This window comes from Magallana gigas, chromosome 7 (genome assembly GCF_963853765.1).
Source record: "Magallana gigas chromosome 7, xbMagGiga1.1, whole genome shotgun sequence".
Lineage (NCBI taxonomy): Eukaryota > Metazoa > Mollusca > Bivalvia > Ostreida > Ostreidae > Magallana > Magallana gigas.
The window spans coordinates 32,535,663-32,556,694 of NC_088859.1; the positions used below are offsets into that span (position 1 = coordinate 32,535,663).

The 21,032-nt window shown below is 32.4% G+C and overlaps 1 protein-coding gene across 1 annotated transcript; it reads right to left on the minus strand.

The window, feature by feature from the left end:
* Window positions 1-270: 270 nt before the first annotated feature.
* On the minus strand, window positions 271-12,458 carry LOC105346666 (beta-1,4-galactosyltransferase 4). Its single transcript, XM_034457893.2, has 9 exons — window positions 12,390-12,458; window positions 12,115-12,285; window positions 11,054-11,224; window positions 10,733-10,807; window positions 10,219-10,448; window positions 3,485-3,675; window positions 3,244-3,366; window positions 1,693-1,788; window positions 271-1,186 (listed from the first exon to the last, which is right to left on the minus strand). The coding sequence occupies exons 2-9, from the start codon at window positions 12,230-12,232 to the stop codon at window positions 1,063-1,065; spliced, it is 1,128 nt and encodes a 375-aa protein (XP_034313784.2). The 5' UTR covers window positions 12,233-12,285; window positions 12,390-12,458; the 3' UTR covers window positions 271-1,062.
* Window positions 12,459-21,032: the final 8,574 nt, after the last annotated feature.

Below are 21,032 nucleotides of genomic sequence, written 5' to 3' on the forward strand. Positions count from 1 at the left end.
CCGACTTCTAAATTTCTATTTTTAATTAATATCAGGTAATTAAAAGTGAGTAGTATTACAATGCACACAACATATCATTAACAAACATAAGATTCATCAACACTGCATAAAGTTCAATTTATTGGTAAAAAGACTATTAAATATAACGAAAAATCTGATTTTAGGAAGTATTACAGTGTATATATATCTTCGCAATATAAAACATCAAAGTACAGTCATGTATTCAATTCTAGATGTATTAGTGTAGCTATAGAATACAAACCAGTTAATAATTATTTATAAGGATAAATGAAAATTATGACAAAAACTTGCATTTGCCGTACAATGTTCAATAAAAATATTTCTATATAATTATATTTCTTTTCAATCAGTGCATATAAACTAATGGATTTCTCAGATATCTTTTAAACATAGAACCCTTTTAAAGATAGGAATTTATTTGATGTTTCAACAATTTAATCATAATAACTCAAGATAATTCAAATCATATTATCAACCAACTTGACAAGCATAACAATAATAATGGAAAGAGAATAATTGGTATAGAAAAAAAGTGTTATGAACAGTTTTGAATTCGCCAAGACTGAAATTCACCGGAGACAGAGGGCAAAATACGTGAAAATAAAACGTGGCGAATACTTCCATAAATATAGTGTTTTACATCTATCAATTCGTCTTCTGTTTCACATATACGTCGAGGTAGAACTATTTATTAGTCCCATTCTTCAAAAGTTCCAGAGCTAAATTTGATTTTAAAAAATGGCCTTCTCCTTTCTATTTATTCCTATTACTTGTTTTCATTTTCCACGTTTTTCCCCTTTTTAAACAACCCATCCTTGTTTATAGTTTACTTGATCTTTGAAGTCGATGTAATGCGGTATGATGCTGAAACAATATTCTCTGATCATTTCCTTTTCAATTCCTTTTAAATTCCAAAGCCGGTTCTTCTGTGTTGATATGTTGAATAATATAAATATACCTCCATTAGATGATACACATGAGGTTAGTTCTTCATGTTTTAAAATCACTTTATACTCTTAAACAATAATTTTTAAATCGTTCTCAAACGATTTTTACAATGATATGTATGAATAGTTTTTTATATGTCTTCTGAATTATTCCATATTTAAGGGAGATCAGTCCGTCTTTCCACATCCGCTCTTTTCCTTTACTTATAATATCAATCCTGAAGAATAAACAAATGGTTAAAATGATCTGAAAATAACTTCAAAATTGCTTAAGTAATATTAACTTCTACAGAATCAATTTTTTGTGAAAAGCACAAGCTATTGTATCATTAAGGTGGTATAGGACACTTCATATTGTGACGTATTGATTATCGAAACAAAAAAATCAAGTGTAATTTTAAAAACAGTTTCTTTCCCCGAATAGAACAATAACAGCTTGGCGCAGTGGGTTAGGAATTTCCCTTCGAATCTGTAAGTTATAAGTTCGAATCCCGCTGGCGTTTTAAAACTTTTACTTTTCCAAAAACGTATTTTTTTTGCTATTTATTGTCAGATTTGAAAACTCTAAACTAGTGAAAGAATTTTAATTACAATGCACACAAACATCACGTACCACCTGAAGATATTCGTACCGATAGATAGATAGATAGAGATAGATAGATAGATAGATAGATAGATAGATAGATAGATAGATAGATAGATAGATAGATAGATACGAACTCACCTTTTTGGATTTGCTACAGCAGGTTTGTGGTGAAGTGCAGAATATCTTCCAACATCATTTATTGATCGGTATACTGACATTTGAGACCACGCCACTCTGCAAGGTAAACATGGACTACAAAAACAGATTACATAACTAAATTATGATAAATAAATATGAATATATATATAAAAGTTTTAGTACAGAGTACAAGCGGTCCAATCTATGGAGAAAATGATAAATTTGTATATTTCAATTTTCAAACCGATAATATAGTAAAATATTTTTTTTTACTTTTACACGTGTATTCTAACTTTAAATCTTCAAACACATGCATGCAATATCTAGTGAAAATGCATACACAATTATCAAAAGCAATTATAGACATTAAAGAAAATATTAACAACTGAATTGTAGTCATACACATTCTTAGAAATTTAAAAAGTATATTCTAATTGAAGAAATCGTCTAAAAAATGCCTGAAATGAATAATTTATAATAAATTTGTAGCAAACGAGCGAAAATTTTATCTAAGACAGGAATATGGATAGGAGTTATTTATTATCAAATTTTCTTTAAACTCCATAGTTGAAACACATTGATAAATATAGAGGCAGTGCACTTTTGACTTTTTTTTTTGGTCAACGGAGTCATTCAGGTGAACTACTGTAATTGGTCTTCGTCCGTCATCGTGCCTCGTTCGTCGTTTGTTTACAATTTTACATTTTTATTTTGTTCTTGAAAACTAGAAGGCCAGTTGTAACATGTTTAAAAGGACGTATCTATATGGTAAGAGAAATCTAAAATATGAAAATCATGATTTTACCACCCCGGGGTCTCATAGGCGGGGCCAAATATGCAAAACGAGTGCAAAACTTGAAAAATCCTTTTCTTTATTACCGCACATGTGGGGGGAAAATAAGTTCATTGTGATAATGTCAATTAAGTCCTCTACCAGAATTGTGAAATTAATGGCCCCGAGGTCAGGGGTTCAGACCCTCGGTTGGGGCTTCCATGGCAATATAGTAAAATATATTAAATCTTAGAAAATCTTCTTCTCAACCCCCATATATATTTAATAAAAACTAAATGCATGGTAATGAATTTCTCTACCTAAATTGTGAAATCCATGGTCACTGGAAAAGTGGTTTAGGCACTAGGGCCGTCAAATATGGCCAAATAATGAAAATATATTGATTTGAAATATTTTCTTCTGTATTATCACAGTCGAGAGAGATAAAGTCATGCATTGTTACATTGTATTATGTCCATTATGTCCAAAAATTAAATTGTGGAATTCACTGCCCAGGCCAGGCCATAGTTGAAGCTTTTGAAAAGGGGGAGGGGTTGGAGTCATCACCTGATGTATCATATTGACGATTTACAATTTACAGTTTTGGTATCGAAGAATCTTAAAACGAAAGTATGTTATAATGTAAAATATGTGTTTTACTCTTTGATTGGTAAACCAATTTTAGATTTATTTTTGTTGTCATGTGTTCAGCCTCTTTACGATACTGTTATTCTTCTTTTGCAGAAGACTATTTTATAATGTGAAGAAAAAACACAAACCTGTTGTAAAAATCATCATCCTCACCACCCCAACCAAAGAATTCATTTGAAAACCCATTGACAGCTTCATATTGTTCTCGTGTCAAGGCCGAAACACCACCAAAATAGGACGTGTATGGCAAACTGAAATAAAGTTTTGTAAAAAAAAAAAATACATGTTTAGTTATATTTCATCATATTAACAGATGAATCTGCAAAAGATAAAAAGATATATAATTGAGAAAAAACCCATAACCCTTACTTGTATTGCCATTTCTCAGAGGCAACAGCTAAATGTTTTGGTTGGTCAACAGGACAGGTGTAGATATTGTGGTCGTTTTCCGGGAGAAGATCCACATCGTGAAGCACAAAGCAGTCGTAGTCAGAGTCTCTGAGTGCTTCTTTATATCCAACATTAAACAGGAAACCTCTATTGAATTCAAGACCCTTAGTCTGAATTCGAAAAAAATAATTGTACATTTTTTTACTTCCTATATGATTATATAATCATTAATATCTCTTGGGACGGAAAATAATTTTTTGGTATATGAAAACAAATCTATACATCAAAATACACTCTAGTTCTAAAGCCTTATCAACTCTCTAATTAATAAACAGACAGCTGACGCCAGACTCTTTATGGCAGAGTGATTGACACTGAATGTTCCTTTCTGATACCATTTTGATATTCATCCGATGTTTCAATTTCTTACTGGCGAATGTTTCATTACCTTGTTGTCTCCATTAATTTTCCAAAAACGCAAGAGAGCGTGGTCGGAATGTTATACAAAAGTTATAAGAAATACGCAAAAAATATTAATTATAAAAGTGTTTAAGCCTGTCACGCTTAGCCCCATGTCGTCCGCGTACAAGCGGGGACAGAGCCACAATCTGGTACATGTAACTAGGGGTAAGTAATGTATATTATAGTTTACAGGGAAGGTAGGAAAACGGGCAGTTATACATTCCTCGATTGAGAAGGTAATTATATACCTTTTTGATCGACGATCCCCGTATGCCCTTAGTTGTCTTAGTCTTTTTCTAACTTTTAGATATCAGTGTCATACACAGTAAAACTCATGCCGCCTTTTACTGAATTCAAAGCTAGTAATGTGTCGTTAATAAAGGGGAAGGAAACTAAAATATGTTGTACATTAAATCATTTAATTATCATCTACTACTCGTATAATTGTAAATCGTATTTATTTTCAATAAAAACCCCGAGACAATGAATCAAGAAAATCGATCGCTTAAGGTGGAATAACTCATCATCACAAAATGGCTGACCTCTGATCGAAACGACATTTCGTTTTATTAAAAGGATTTTATCGACAATAACATGTCACTTACTCCAATGCCGAGTGGATAAAGTGTCGGGCTTGAGATCCGTACATCCCGAGTTCGAATCCTGAAGGGGCTTTTGTTGTTACTTACTGAATTGAATTTTTAGATATTCATTTTTTATCCCCAAACTGGAAATTTCTTGCTTATTTGACAAACGTACAGGTTATTTATGATTAAATCTTTCATAATCAAATAATGTTATTTGATTGACTTTTTCCACCTTAATTGAAATTTCCCGCCGCTATGTTAGCTGTCATAGAACTTGAATCTATGACGTCGCACCATCTATTCCGGTTTGGTTTTATCAATATATCATCAGTATTAGCAAATCATGATATTCACTCTAGATGACAAGTTCTGGAAAATTTGAAACAATAACGATTTGAGGCCGTTCTTTCACCTTTGACTTTCCACTAAATTATAAACCAACGTCAGACGGAGCACGTAAAGCGGAGGTTGGTGTCGCGAAGTCGGGGTCAACGAATGCTAAGTATCGAAGAAAATTTCTGCCGTCGTTTTTTCGACATGGTACATGTAATATTCCGACTTGAGAGAATATACTTAAAACATCCCGATACAATTATAACATACTTTTTCAGTTAGCGAAGAGCTTGACTTGGAATAAAAATTTACTCGAGGTCATTTTCAACTTTGAATGATAGCAAATTAACAGCTGTCCTATATTTGATAAAAATGCATATATTCATGCATACATGCATTAATTCTTTGGATTGACGTGTGAACCTAAACATTATCAATTTTGTTCAGTCGAGTACTTGAGCAACAGAAAGGCATAAACCAGCGTTTTACAGAGCACTAGCTGAAAGCATCGTATATACAAACCAAACCGGAATAGATGGTGTGACGTTAAAATAATTGATTTTTATTTTTATTTTCAATACGAAAGAGTTCTACATCATGTCAGCCAGTAAATCCGATTTCTCGAACTTCAAACGCGCATTATAGCTTTATTATGTAGTTTATTTTCAAAACAACATGACCACGTGATGATTTAATAGGGCATGGTCACAATTTTAGTCAAAAATTGTTTTTCCGATTTTAATGTTTACAATGCTTTAGTGAGGCATTCTTAATAGGCAACCAAAATTTATGTGTCATTTGTTGAGTTAAAAAGGAGTTTCAGAGCTTACAATTCTTTGCCATGTAAACAAAGCTTTTGTTTACATTTTCAATGTTCAAGTGACAATTTCAATTCTAGACCTAGAATGTGTTAAACGTTAGAAACTGTTTATCTATGCTTTAAATGAATAAGAAGATAGAAAAATCAGCTCGACAAAATGTTTCTGTTGGTATATTGAACCTATATAAACAAAAACAGGGCACGAGCCTTGTTTACATGACAGATTTGTGGGCTCTGTCTCTTGCTTAAAACTTAAAGACTGACTCTCAAATTTCATTTGATAATTAGAAAATTTAATGCATTTCCAAATCATTGTAAATAATAAAAAAAAAAAGAATTTGACCTAAATCGTGACCATGCCCCTTTAAACCACATTTTTTAATTCAATAAAATATGTTTTTGATTTTCCTTCCCCTTTATTTTCAATTTCTATATATTTTATTTCAACTCTTTTAGAAAAACTTCATTTAATCAAATTTTTAAAAATTATATGGATCTTGCAAATTTGAATCGATTGTGACATCATTTAAAACACTTTTCCTGGCTTTTTATTTTATTCCGGAAGTTCAACATGGTCTTGACATTGTAACATGGATATGATATGGAAGTTGCTGACGATTAAGACAAAATGAATAAATGATTTTCAACATTAATAAAGTTTAGAGTTCTGACATGTTAAAGTAGAGAATAGACGGTTTCGTCATATATAATGGTATAGCATCAAGTAGGTTTTTTTTGGGTAACTAATTTGTTTGTACCGTATAGCAGTTGTATGAATTAATCGCCTCGAATTTAAGGTGCTAGTAAATGGATTTTAAAAGTTATATCGAATTCTCAAGAAACGTTTATGAGCTTGTTTATCAATCTCAAGAATAAAATATATTTTCTCTCTCTTTCTCTAAAAACCTAATATAAGTTATTTCCTTACTTTTAAGGACTTCAGAAATAAACAATACATGCATTAATCTAAATGATTATTTCAGGTAATGCATTATGGAAAAAAGAAATCAAAACAATGTTTTTTTGTTCATCAATTAAAGTTGAAATTTCCGGTAATAATGCACTGACACGGAAGAAACTGCACGACAATGAACAGTTTATACCAGAAATTTGGTTTTAACTTTGACTTGAATAGACCAATTAACAGTTTGCAGAAGTTGTTTCCCTATATGGGGTTGATTAAAAGGCAAAAAGGGAAATACCATAAAGCCCCTTTTTATGCTATCGAATATGTAGGCGGTCTATGCTGTGATGAATTTCTACAGATTAAATTTATTCATTCGATGAATGGGTAAACCCACACTGCGGTAATACAAATACAAGAAGAAAACAGATTTTGGATATAATATAATAAAGTTTTATACTCCTAAAATACAAAGGCTAGTGCTAGAAATCTGAAGCTTTTTCTCCAACGATGGCGACCATGATACAAAACTTTTGCAAAGTGTGGTTGGATTGATCTATGTATTGACTTAGATAATAGAACTGATACTAGTTTCTTGCAACAAGTTAGTGATATGATTTATCTAAAACTGAAATATTTTTCTTACCTCTTACGATAGATTTTAAAAAGAAGATTGACAAATATATTCGCTTAAACAACAGTTTACTATTTTCATGAAACTTTCTAAAACTCTAAATTTCATTAATTGCTTGAAAATGATGTTTAGAATTTCAATTAAAGTTTTTAAAATATTGAGAGCAATCAAATGTAGTATTGAGTTTTAACATTTGATTAAAAGAAATCCTAGAACTTAGGGGTCATGATTATGACAGATTCTGTGATATATGGTAATTTCTAACTCATGGGGGTGGGGATGACCCCAGGGGTCAGATCTAATAAACCCTATATATTGCCAGTAACGGTCAATATATGATTATGAAAACCCTAAAAAATAATCTTTGTCTGTTTTCAAGTTACCATTTACAATAGAGTCTACTATTCTTCCTACAAGGTTCAATGTAAGACCCCACACCCTTTTGACCCCTCCCCCCCCCCCTCGAAAAGTGGTTGTCTAACCCAAAATGAGAAAAACCAAACCCAGGATGCACAACTAAATATGCAGGCTTATTGTATCCTAGAGTTAAATTTGTAAAATTCTGTTCAGCCATCTCTGAGAAACGAGTTCAGAGCGGGAAAGAAGAAAAAGAAGAAGACGAAGAATAATAATACATGTATTAAGAACCGTACAAAAACAATAGTCTCCAAATTTCATTCGGGAGACTTATTATAATAATAAAGATTAAGTAGAGATAGGATCATCAAACATCAATAATCTAAAGATAATTGACAATTTCTGATTCTAAGGGGGTCAGGATAACCTCTTAGGGTCATGACTTACATACCATAATGATCTGATGCGCCATGACATCTTTGGATTAAAGTGGGGATCTCAATGGTTTTTATGATATTTGATAATTTCAGGAAAGAGCACTTGGGATCATGACCTACATACCATCTGAAATGCCTTGAACAAAGAAACAATGATATAATATGTACATGATATATGATTCAATTTAAGAACCCAGAAATAGATCAATCATCTGTGTTTTGTAATACTTCCTATGTATATATACATGTATTAGTTTGTGTTTTGTTCTGTACTATTCATGTTCATGACTGTAGTATGGATTAGTCTTATCTTAAATTACATTTAAAAATTGCCAAATATATGACTTGGAACCTCCACCCCCAAACAAACTCAAATATAAACTGTTCTCTCCCCCCCCCCCCTTAATTGTCGAATGATCTATTAAAATTAAAAAAATATATAATTTGGGTGTCTAAAAACTTTTATTAACTGGTAAAAAATGTTATTCTTAAAAATTACATTACACCTTGCATACTTGACAAATGATCTATTGAGATATGATCAGAGGTCATATTTCTACCTTGGGACCAATAACTAATATTCAATGACAAATTAAAATAAATAACAATAAAATATTCAAATTATAAATGTTTATACTCCACATCCACCCCCCCCCCCCCCCCCCCCCATCTAACCTGGTTCTAAGGATTCAGTCTTCTTAATACATTCTTACATGTGTACAGTAGTAAATTTTAAATCATTTCTTGATTGCTGTTTCTCTCTTGATGCACATTTATTTAACATTTTGGAAATTGCTTAATTCAATTTTTAAGGTTTATAAACAAAATGTTTTATGTTATGCATGTTAATTCGCCTATTTGGGGCAATTGTAAAGTCTCCTAAACAAAGCAGTGTCATCATTAGGCTAGGAATTACCTACATGGATCAAACACTACATATGAATAAGATAAAATACTTTATCATTTCTAGTTCTAGAATGTCAGAGTGTCTCCAAGGGGGCATAATCTATATACAATTTGACGCAAAATGACACAAAAAGCATCTAAAACCGGCAACCGCCACGGGGAGGGGACATAATCCCACCCCTTCTCTAAATCTGTGCACGCGATTATGTACATGTGACACACAAAAGCAAATCTAAACCCGGCATCCGCCACGGGGAGGGGGCATAATTTAATTCTTAATTTTGTTTGTAATAATTATATAGACCATTATACTTTCTATGACATGAAAAGTTAAGATTACTGATTAACTGAAAATTTACTGCAAACAGTTCAACCCCAAATTGCACATATAGTGCTGCTCATGTACGTGTATTATCATATGGGAAGGGATCTCATCCTTCAGTTATGAAAATTATAATTTTTGAATGTATTACCGGAGCCTGCATGTGGCCTTCATTTTTGATTAAACTGGTGCAAAACAGTGTTATTTAGGGTAAATACTTGGTGCGGGTATTACTGTCTAATGACAGCATCTAGTATTCCTTTGTAAAAATTTGATACCTCCCCATTATGGCCCCACCTTACCCCCGGGGATTATGACTTTCCAACCTTTGAATTCACGATACTTGATGATGCTTCCACAAAAGTTTCAGCTTTTCTGGCTGATTATTTTCTGAGAAGATTTTTAAAAATTATATATATATATATATATATATATATATATATATATATATATATATATATATATATATTCAGCGTTCCTAGCTAAATATTTCTTGAGAAGAAGATTTTGAACATTTCTAAAATCAGTTTCAATTTCCAATAATTCCTCATTATTTCCCATTCAAAAAGGGCGTGGTTCCATTGTTCCACAATTTTCATTCATCATTGCCTAAAGGTGCTGTGTGCAAAGTTTGGCTGAAATTAGTCCAGTGGTTCTGATGAAGATGTTTTAAAATGTGAGAAGTTTACAGACAGACGGACGGATGACAGACAAAATGTGATCAGAAAAGCTCACTTGAGCTTTCGGAGGGGGGTGGGGGGTTAATAAAGACTCTCCCTCACTGATTTAAAAGAAATATACATGTAGTAAATTTTTTTCTTTAGAATTACATGTATGCTGTTGGTTGTTGGAAATTGGAAATAATGAACTGATTTTTAAAACAGATCATTTTTTTTTAGCTACAAATAATATAAAAATTAACATGAATTTCCCAAAAGAAAGTATTGTTACCTGTTCCACGACATATATTCCATATTCAAGTTGCTGCTTCATAAGAAAGGTGTGCATGTGGTTCAGAAAAATTCTTAAATGACTTTCCCTATCACGAAATGGAATGAGTATGGCTACTTTCTGTCGAGCTGTACAGTTTTTTGGCTTATATTTGCCGTCCTTTATCGTTTCATATTTCTTTTCAATGGCCTCCATGGTCTTTGGTGTCTTATCGACTTTTAATTTCCCAACTATTGTGTATTTGAAAAAAAAAATAGAGTAAACCTTTGCTTTCACATAAGCTATATTAAAGATATTATGTGCAAAATCATGGAAAAATATTTTGTATCTATTCAACATAACAAACATATGTTCTCGGTTGTCTTTTATAAGTAATTTTCTAGTTCTAAGATTGTTATAATATTAACGATAAAAAAAAATCGCTGTTACTTAGGATACAATTTCATTTTTCAATTATGATGTGTTACATTGCATGCTGGTCGTTATAGATAAGGAAATAGAGTGATTATGATACCTAACCCGGAAGGAATTAGTTGGCATTTTTTAAGTGCACCATCTGCTTTATCTGTAGTTGTTGTGTAGTTGTACTCTGCAACAGTACAATTAGAAATGTTTCCGTCATTCAATTTTTGATCTCAACTTATAAATAAGTGTATGAGGTTTTATGATATACAAGAAATGTTTGCAAAATGCAATTACGATGTACCAACTACATTTTATGCATTTATGCATCTGTTTCAATATAAGCAATTTTTTTCTTATAATAAAATATTGACTGACTATATCATTAGTTTGAAGCCATGTTTTGAAGACATTTTTAAATGAACTAAGTTACCAAAGTATGAAGTTAGCAAGGTATACGTCTTTTTTCTCTCTTCAGTCTCAGTAGAATCTGAATTGGTGTAGCTTTTACTTCTCTCGTCTGTTTTTGCAGATTCTACATAAATGTACATCTTGTTTCTCTCTTCTGCCCTTCCAGCATTTAGATGAACAATGATGTTGTTGTCTTTGTAATTATATAAGAAATAATTATATATATATATAAGGATGAATTTTACTAAGGAAGTGACTAGCAAAGATTGGATTATTATAAACCTGAATATTAGAGTAATTGTTTTAAAAATATCAAATTTTTATAAAAATTAATAATCATTGATAACATTTAACATATTTATACTTTAAAATTAAAACTTTCTGTATCGAAAAAAAAAATGGTAAAAAAAGAAGAAAATTTTGACTAATTTTTGTGACTTTTTTCATCAAATGAATTTCGGTAGCTCTTAAATAAAAAGTAAAGATTGGATCGTCTACTCAGTGTTTGGCAGAGCTTTTATTGGTTTTACCTTACCTACTTTTCTTATACCTGTATCACATATAATGCAAAATAATCGAAAATGCCTAAATGTATATCAATTTTTTATCAATGCCATCATTGAATTTTAATAATTAACTGTCTAGTTATATCTAGTTAACGAGAGATTTTAAAATTGAGCTCTATGCAATAAGATATTAAAATACTAATTAATGCGTCGTTTTCCTGTTCTTTGGATGAACTTTTTATTTGCACAACCTATATTGGAAGTAAGAAGTGTAGGATTTGACAATAGCGTTATCGAAAAAATACATTTAATTTAGTTGATTTTGTTAGCTTCTACTAGTAACTGTTTACATGTATTCATTAGCTGTAAAATTAAGAAATATTACAAGTCCTTAATATTTTTTTAGATCGCTAAAGATTTTTAATAAATTTTTTAACTATATAAAATTATACATGTACATTTATATTCGAATATTGAATGTTAAACATTAAAATATCATAGTTATAATTATGCAATTGTGGCGAAGAAAAATAATATATAAAGAAAAACAAGATGATTGTAAAAGTATTATACTCACTGAATGGTTGTTCAGAAATAAAGGTATAATCTCTTGTATAGTAAAATATCCATGCGAAAATAAAAAATAGTTGAACAGTGATAACAGCACGGAATGAGAGCTCGGCAATGGCTGACATAACGTTGCAGGATGATGATTTCACATATCACCGATGAGGTCTTGATAAATTTTCTGTAAAAAATTAATTATGAATAGATCAGTAATTATGAATAGGTCAACTTTTAAATAAGCAAGGAAATGAATAAGAAATTTTGAATAAACCCAGTATTTATTACCGGTATTTTTCGTTGAAAATTAGAGCCTAACCCGCTATAAAACCAAACAGCACTGATAAATATTGTAATAAGTGCATCATTAAATCGGTCACTTTTTATGTCTAATTTCAGGGTCACGTGACATCAAAATTGACAGCTAGACATAACGCACACAAATACAAGAGGAAAAAAATCTTGAGAGAAAATTTATACAGACTTTTTCTAAAATCAAATGTTAAAAAACATGTTTGTCGTTTAAATTGATTTTGATACAGTCAACGTCAACACCGAGTATAACAAAAATATATATAGTAAGGGTGCTGTCACTCTGAGTCAGAGGGGTGGATCCCGTTCTCGTGACAGGTGTGGATTCCCGCTTGATCAACATCGAGTAGAACCATTTTAACAAGAGCTTGGATTTTGGGTAGTTGGTGTCCAACAGCAATATGACGTAGGCCTGTCTATTTCATTGCTGGCGACACCATTGCTATTTGAAATCAACAAGATTTGTCTGGCTTTTGAGCTAAAACTACGCAATTGGTGAATATTTTCGTTATTTTCAACTTGTTTTGACGCAAGAAATAAATAGTTACGTCCTACTGAAAGTCCAAGGCCTTGTTAAGTGGTTTTATATGTAGATAGATTGTTGTGTAGAAAAACAGAGGACGGGGATTCAGAATTAGTAGTTATAGAGATTTAACAACAGAGGGCAGTTTTAGAAATAGTCCCTCGCGGTGCTTCTCTTTGATACGTTTGCACCACGTCATTCCTGTGGTTACTGCGACTTACAACGGCCTTGTTGGAAAACCCATCATTGTAAAGTATTGTGTGGTAACACGTTATTCGTCCAGATTGATTTAAAGTATTTCTGTCAGTAATATTAATTCCTGATTGACTAAAAATATTTTAATAAAATGCGACATTTGGTTTACGGGTATTGCCGCTAAATCTCAGGCAATTCAATCTTGATTATTAATAACTATCAATGTGAACATGTTTAAAAATTGACAAAAAATGTCATGAAAACCTGTAAAAATCACTGAAGATATACATGTCTCTACATGCGCGGATCCAGAAAATTTTTCCAGGGGGAGTCCGAAGGATAATTGTGTTTGCCAGGGGGGGTCCGAGGCATATTTTCGCGATAATTTTACTATGTAAATTTAATAAATTTTCATTTTCCAGGGGGGGTCGGGACCCCCCCGACCCCCCCTCTAGATCCGCGCATGCTCTATCTCTCTCTTTCTTTTCTTTAATGTTATTTAAAAAATCAATTCACCTTAATATGGATGTGTTGAATTGTATCAGAATGACATAATCCAAACAGTATAAGTGTATACTGTGCAAGAGACACCATATTAAAAAAGAGAGAAGAGGAAAAAGGCTGACGAAGGGAAAACTTGATAAACTATTTTGTAGCTTTTGACCTTTCGGCACCAGCATGATATGTGGCAAGTTTTCCCATTTTTGCTATATGAAAATAAAATAAAAATTCCTCAGATAATCATGAATCATCCTTGAAAATACCAGTTCTGAACGATTTGTCTTTTTCAAACGTAATTATAAATAATAAACAGCAATGTTAAAAAGTTCACCGGGATATGAAATTGGTTGGTACGTGATCAAATCTACTGAGAAGCACTCTGGGCTTCACAGGATTTGATCACGTGACCAACCAACTTCATATCCCGGTGAACTTTTTAATATTGCTGTTTATTTCTTAATTATATTTTATTGGGGGAACTCCCATTGTCAAAAGACAATAAAGTTGTAAACTTTATAATTTTTACACAAAACAATATTTATTTTGCTGTCTTAAAAAAAGATATTAGGACTGTTATTTTAATTATATAAGAAATACAAATTTGAAAAATATATTTCATGTCAGAAATTTCAAAAACAAAAGTTTACCAACAACTGGCATGTATGGAAACACAAATTTGATACAATTTAGTAATTTTTCAATTTTTGTTTCTTCCTTGTTTATATCAATATTAATTGTTTGCCATTATTAAACAAGCAACCACTGCCAAATCTGGATGAATGTAAGCATGAATATGTGAGCGGATGAATCGAAAATGGCTTTGAATAGTATTATTGAAATAATTGTATGCGTCTGACAAAAAAAAAATTTAAAAAAAGATACGGAGAGAGGCCCACCGTCGGTAATACTAGCCATTCCAAGCACAAGTACCAGTCATACTGCTTTGTGTGTCAGACGCCCATAGTTGATACTCCGGCCAATTTATACTAGATTCAGAGCCTATAGTCAACGCTGAATACTTGTGCAGTCTGGATCAAGATCTTGTCCAAGTCATATCAAAAATAGCTTTCTTTCGAAAAATTGTCATGAGCAAAGTAAAATCGTCCAAAATTTCTTGTCATCTATGGTGCAAACTGTGTTTCATTAATATTATTTGAATACCAATTTTCGTTGATTTCGTTGTTAAGTGGATTCACGAAATCAAATGTTCATTGAAGTGCAGTTTCTATTAACATTTTGTATTAATAGGGTCATTGGCCACAAATTACTGTATCCCTGAAACCGTGATTTTCACTTTATCCACGAGAATTGATACCCTTGAATATTAATGAAACCACAGTAAATAAATCATCTCTACTTAAGCTTCTACAGAGAGCTAGAGAAAAAGTCTTTTAACAGGAGGGTAGAAGACTTGATTTCGATGACCCGACACACACTAGAATCTAAACTAAAAACTGACATGAATTACGCATTATTTTCCCTTTGTCTCTGACTACCGCCATATAAGTTGTCGATTACTATTGTTACTCTCCTCACTACATACCACCTATATAAGGACGCGCGCACTATTCATGCTTCACCACATTCAGGTATTTCATTCAACCGAACACGTAAGATTGGATGGAGAAATTTGTTGAAACGCTATGGAACAAAAATAATATGGCAACCACAGCATATGTAAGGAATATCCGATGTAAGACGAAACAGAGCAGACTGAAATCCAGGCACACATATTTCAAATACCCTTGTTCATTATAGAACGTTTTCCTATGTCGTACTGTTATAGTATCGCACATGCGCAAATTACACACTGTAGTAGATCGTACAGTGACAGTATGGACTTAAGAAAATTGAATGCTTTTGTAGAAACTTATAAACCACATTACGTTGTTACTTTCTTGGATTTACTATCACTTATCTTCTGTGTTGGATGTAGTATGACTTTGTTTCAATATTAAGGTGCAGGCAATATGCACTCTTTATGAACGACACACGTATTCGATGTTCACGCAAACTAGGACAGTACTATCTGTGCAAGATAATGCAAATACCTTGAAAAATCTTTCAAAAAATAAACAATCTTTTATATTTTATTGATTGTAGTTTCCTTATTAATTTTTTATATTTACATTTTCCAGTGTAATTGCCTGTGATAACACTACGTATCGATTTTGTACTATATAACCCATAATACAAATGACGCCACATTGAGGCGCCAGCGGGGTTCGCTTATTTATATTTAAATACTTAATCGTACGATGGCTTAAAATTATATAAATATAAGTAATAAGGAATCATTCTTTGAATATTATGAGGTGATAATTTCGGTCGGGGCGTGATCAAATCTATCATAAAGCCCTTCGGGCTTTATTGGATTTGATCACGCCCCGACCGAAATTATCACCTCATAATACTCAAAGAATGATTCCTTATTCCTTATTTACAAACACATTACTACAATATGTAGTTTTATGAATTAGAAGTCCCTGCAACCTGCATGCCTCGATCGAAAAGCAACCAACCGTAACTTTCTAGGCCGGTATATATGTAATGGATATATACCAAAAACAGTTCTGTATTAAGAAATCAGAGAGTTTTAAGGCCCAATAGGGCCGATAACTGTCTGATATGTTTTGATACCAAAGTGTTTGAGGCATATGTCGTAATTAAAACACTGTCATTGAATTTCATTCTTGATTTACCTGAGTCGGTCCGTTTTTGAAAGATATCAGTACTTTAATCACTGGTAACGGTCTGATAGTAAGAAGCTTACTAATATCAGACTGTCATAGGTAAAATTTCAGACTGCTGAAAAAAAGGAATGATGCCACAGCAGTGTTTTAAACCCTATTAAAACACTCATTAATATGTGGTATCCTAATATTTTTGGGTCGATAATCCAACTAAGAAAATGGTGTCCTGTCCAAACGTGAGTGAATATTATGTTCGCTTTCTTTGCTATATAATCTTTGAATATATCCACATTGTGTGACTATAAGAATGACATTCTCACGTTCAGTTTCAATATGCCCAGACACAAAGACAAAAACAGGTTTAGGTTTGTTAGCCAGTAAACCAACAAAACAAAACTAGAAAAAAGAAACCAAATGACTTTTCAGGTTCTGTGTTCGATGTAGTAAGGGATATTTTTGTTCATAGAGAGTGCATCAAATAGTGGAGAAAGTTTGCACAGTGTCACCAGCGTTATACTGGACAACCCATTGATCAAGAACGCTTTAGCATTGGAACTTGTACCCGAAATTGACCACCTGAAAGTGGAAATAAATGTTTGCCCCGCCAAATTGATGAACTGCCTCAATATTCCAGAAAAAATAGTGTCCTTTATTTTCTAGCATTGTAGAAATCGCCAATGGTCATACTTCTAATGGAAACCAAGAAAACACGGATCAATTGATCAGTTGATACTCAACCTTTTTAACAAAGGCATTCTGAAGTCCACTGGCACCACCCTTATGTAAACGGTGGGACCGTTGGAGATTTAACACAGTGCAGTTTGATTTTTGTATAATAGCGAGCGCAGCTCGCCGGCGCGCAGCGCCGGCGCGAAGCGAGCTCTACCGGCAAGGCGTGTGTAAATAGAAAATTCGGACTATTTGCACATTCATTCAACGGATTTTTTTGGCGTCAGTAAATCGGACCAGCAATGCCTTGTTTTCATCGTGCCAGTAGTTCCCTGTAATTATGGTTTCCCATTTCACACTCTCACGAGAACAAAATAAAAGATTATGTACATGCATTGCAAATATACTAGCTGCTGACACAACATAAATTCCATTACATAAGGCTAACGGAGTTATCGTCCTTTCGAGTGACGTCACAATGGATTTCTTACACATTGATCCGACAGAATTTTTCGGCGTCAGTAAATTTCGACCCACAATGCAATTCCTCAATGTCGGTCGATCTCACTAGACTGGATACCATCTCGCGAGAATCAAAGTAAAACTTTTGAGAAATAGATAAATTATGTAATTTCAAGAACATAATGCTTTGTAAGTAAACAAAACAGTATATTTCAGGTCGGTTTTTTTTCCAGGGTGTTTTCAAAGAGACAGACGACACTTGACCGACGTGAACTTTGACGTCACAATAAGGGGAAATTACTCTAAGTAGTTATTGTAAATCTGCTGAAATATAAATACCAAAATCTTCTCAAAATCTTGCAGAGCTAAGGAATGGGGACTTTTCTTCAACGATAGGAAACAGCTGTCATTTATTTTATTCACTATATTTACGGTAATTTCCAGGAATGTTTTTTTAAAAGGGGGCGTGGCAACATCATTCAAAAAATCTTCGCAAGCAAAAAGAAAAAGAAATTCTCAAAATCAGGAAATTTCTAATCCGGGTGAAGAATTTGGAGTGCGTAGTACGCCTTTATAGCTCTTTAGCTGCTCAATAGTTTCTTTATTTTCACTTCCATTTATTACATGCTACCGGGGGATCCATTTTCCTTATATGATCAGCAATTTTTTTTTATACGTAAATTTGATTTTTTTTAAAACGGGGGAGAGGGGACTCTGTGATAAGTCAATTTTTTAAAGTAAGTTTAAGAAAAATGCATGCTGCAAGAAAAGAGGAAATAAACTGTAATGTACATTATGTTAAAATCTTTATTTTTCAACAGCATTCTATCCGAGATAAGTTCTATATATAAATAGATAACAAAATCTTATGAATTATGAATAATGAAAATTTACTGGAAAAAATATGCATGTTTATTTTATTCTGCATTCAAATGCATTTACTTTACGTCGCTACTTTTATTTTTATTGTTTTTTTTATCACATGCTGCGCTCGCCCCAACGGTCGCACCGTAATACATATTAAAATCTATTTAAAACGCACACAATAGGATCCGCCTGCATGGTTGCCTACTCAAATCATTCGTCAAAGCTAATCTAAACGTCGCGTGCTCATTCTACATTATGATGTCATATTTCAGACGTAAAACGTTCAAGTTTTGTCTTCGGAAATAGCCGGAGAGTTATGTGATTCCGTATTTTTTTCCTCTTTCATTGTTCATCAATTTAATTCATACAAATGCCGCTGTAAAAAAAATTGAATATTTTTTTCAGTATCTATATAAACGATCAGTTCCTTGACGTTAATGTTTTTATTTTCCACCTGATAATTTGATAAGACATGCATAGAATAAGTCGTGTTTTCTGATTGAAGCACCTTTTTAATTTCTTTTAATTCAAATTACCTTGTCTACAAACACTGGAACTTATTGAAACGATTTTAGGGGCAATAAACATCGATAATTACCAGTCATTCAATGATCGAACTAACTTTTAAAAAACAAAATGGCTGCAAATATGGCGGTGCCCATGGCTGGAAGAATTTTTTTTTGGCCTTAGTACCCCTGATTCAACTTTCATTTTCACTGATTTTTTTTATATATATACGTGTTATCATTAATCCTCGCTTCGCGAGGCGGGCTTCGCCCGCCTCTCACTGCGCTTGGTATTAACAGTGGAATTGAAGTTAGGAAAAAGCATATCCCCTCACCAAACGGATTAGGATTTTCAAAATTTGCGAATTAATCTTTACATTTTTGTTTGTCAAGTTTTCTAGGATGAGTCTGCCCCCCCCCCCACTCCTTGCACACTTTCCAAAATGATGCAACGTCTCTGTATTGTGTAATAATTATTCATGTAAACGATGATACAAGCAAGCATGATTTAAATATTTATTGAATAACTTATTTTATGGCATAAAAACACCTTTTATCATTATTTCAATTCTTGTAACAATTTTTTCAAGGTATGTATTTTCTCGGAGAAAACGCAGCCTAAGTTGTGTGTACGTTTTCATCGGGTGAAATCGCCTACATGTATATGACTTACCGGTACATGTATATACATGCACTTTAAAGCATTATGCTACATTGCATCTTTTATAATCAAGTAATTTTTTGTTGATTTTAGAAACTATTCCAAGGTGTAGTGAGTCAGTTAAAAACGAGTACCTTACGGCTTCCATTGGTTATTCAGCAACGTACAAGAGGCAAAAAAAAAAATTCTAAAGCTTTCATAACCTTTTTGATCACAAGTTTTTAAAATTTTAAATGCATGTACAATGGATTCGAAGAAGGTAAGGAAAAAAGGGGTGGGGGTCCTCGACTGTCAGCAAGTTTGATAAACAAGCTCAAATAAAAATATCATTGAATGAAAAATAAAATTTATTGGTAATGATAGGAATGGACTTAAAAGATGTTAAAAACAAATTAGATTTGTTCATGTTTCACAATTATATTGTTTGTACAAACATTATACTCTCTCAGAGAGAGAGAGAGAGAGAGAGAGAGAGAGAGAGAGAGAGAGAGAGTTACATGTGTAGTTTTCTGTTTAAACAACGTAGTATATATATATATATAGATATATAGATATATAGATATATATATATATATATATATATATATATATATATATATATATATCAACTTTCACACACAGAGTGTAAGAATCATGTTATACATTAAAAACATCGTAAAATACTTTATTGTGAATATCAAAAATATTTCTGTTTTCTTCGGACTGGAAAAACATGATGAAAGGTGCACGTGGTGCAGCTCGCGGGATGATTTGATTGACAGGTGTAGCATGTGGACTCTGACTGAAACTGCTTTGTTGGATTATATCACAATGTGCATTACTTTAAACGACAAAAAGATTATTTATTCATGGAAACTGAATTAAAAACAATGTCTCCTATTAGTGAATTACAAACATGTTTAGGTTTGTTAGTTCAATCAACCAAACAACTGATGTCTCAATAAAATGTTTAAAGTGTCCGATAAAGATCAAGTCAAACATTTTAAGACAAGAACACAAAGGAAACTCTATCTAAATGTTTAAAGTGTCCGATAAAGATTAAGTCAAAAATTTTAAGACAAGATCACAAAGGAAACTCTATCTAAATGTTTAAAGTGTCCGATAAAGATAAAGTCAAAAATTTTAAGACAAAGATCACGGAAGGGACTTTCTATACCGATCCACTACGTGTAATTCTGTGCGCTATAAAAATGAATATACTACATGCACAGTGTAGGAACGAAAGTGTTCAGTTTTGGGTAAACAAATAGACGAGGTAGCTCAGATTTTAATTAAATGAAATAAATAATGGATGTAAAAACGAAAAATAAACTTCCTTAGTTAACAATTCAGTATGTTATAATAATAAACTGGCACAAGTATAAAAAGTTTTATTCATTTTGCAACATGATTTTCAATTAACTTTTTGACAATCAATATCCAATGTCACATTCCAAAATTGAAATTATGTCATTGCAAACTAAAGTAGGAAATTACTCAGAATATCATTAGTTGTCATTATTTCATTCTGTACGCGTAGTATTAGGATTTTACTGTACGCAT

Excerpts from the sequence above, each read along its gene's own strand:
- LOC105346666 (XM_034457893.2), bottom strand. The coding sequence starts at position 12,232 with ATGTCAGCCATTGCCGAGCTCTCATTCCGTGCTGTTATCACTGTTCAA. Across the intron at positions 3,367-3,484 it reads TCTGAGAAATGGCAATACAA|TTTGCCATACACGTCCTATT; the intron begins GTAAGGGTTATG and ends ACTTTATTTCAG. Across the intron at positions 1,187-1,692 it reads GCTGTAGCAAATCCAAAAAG|GATTGATATTATAAGTAAAG; the intron begins GTGAGTTCGTAT and ends TTTATTCTTCAG.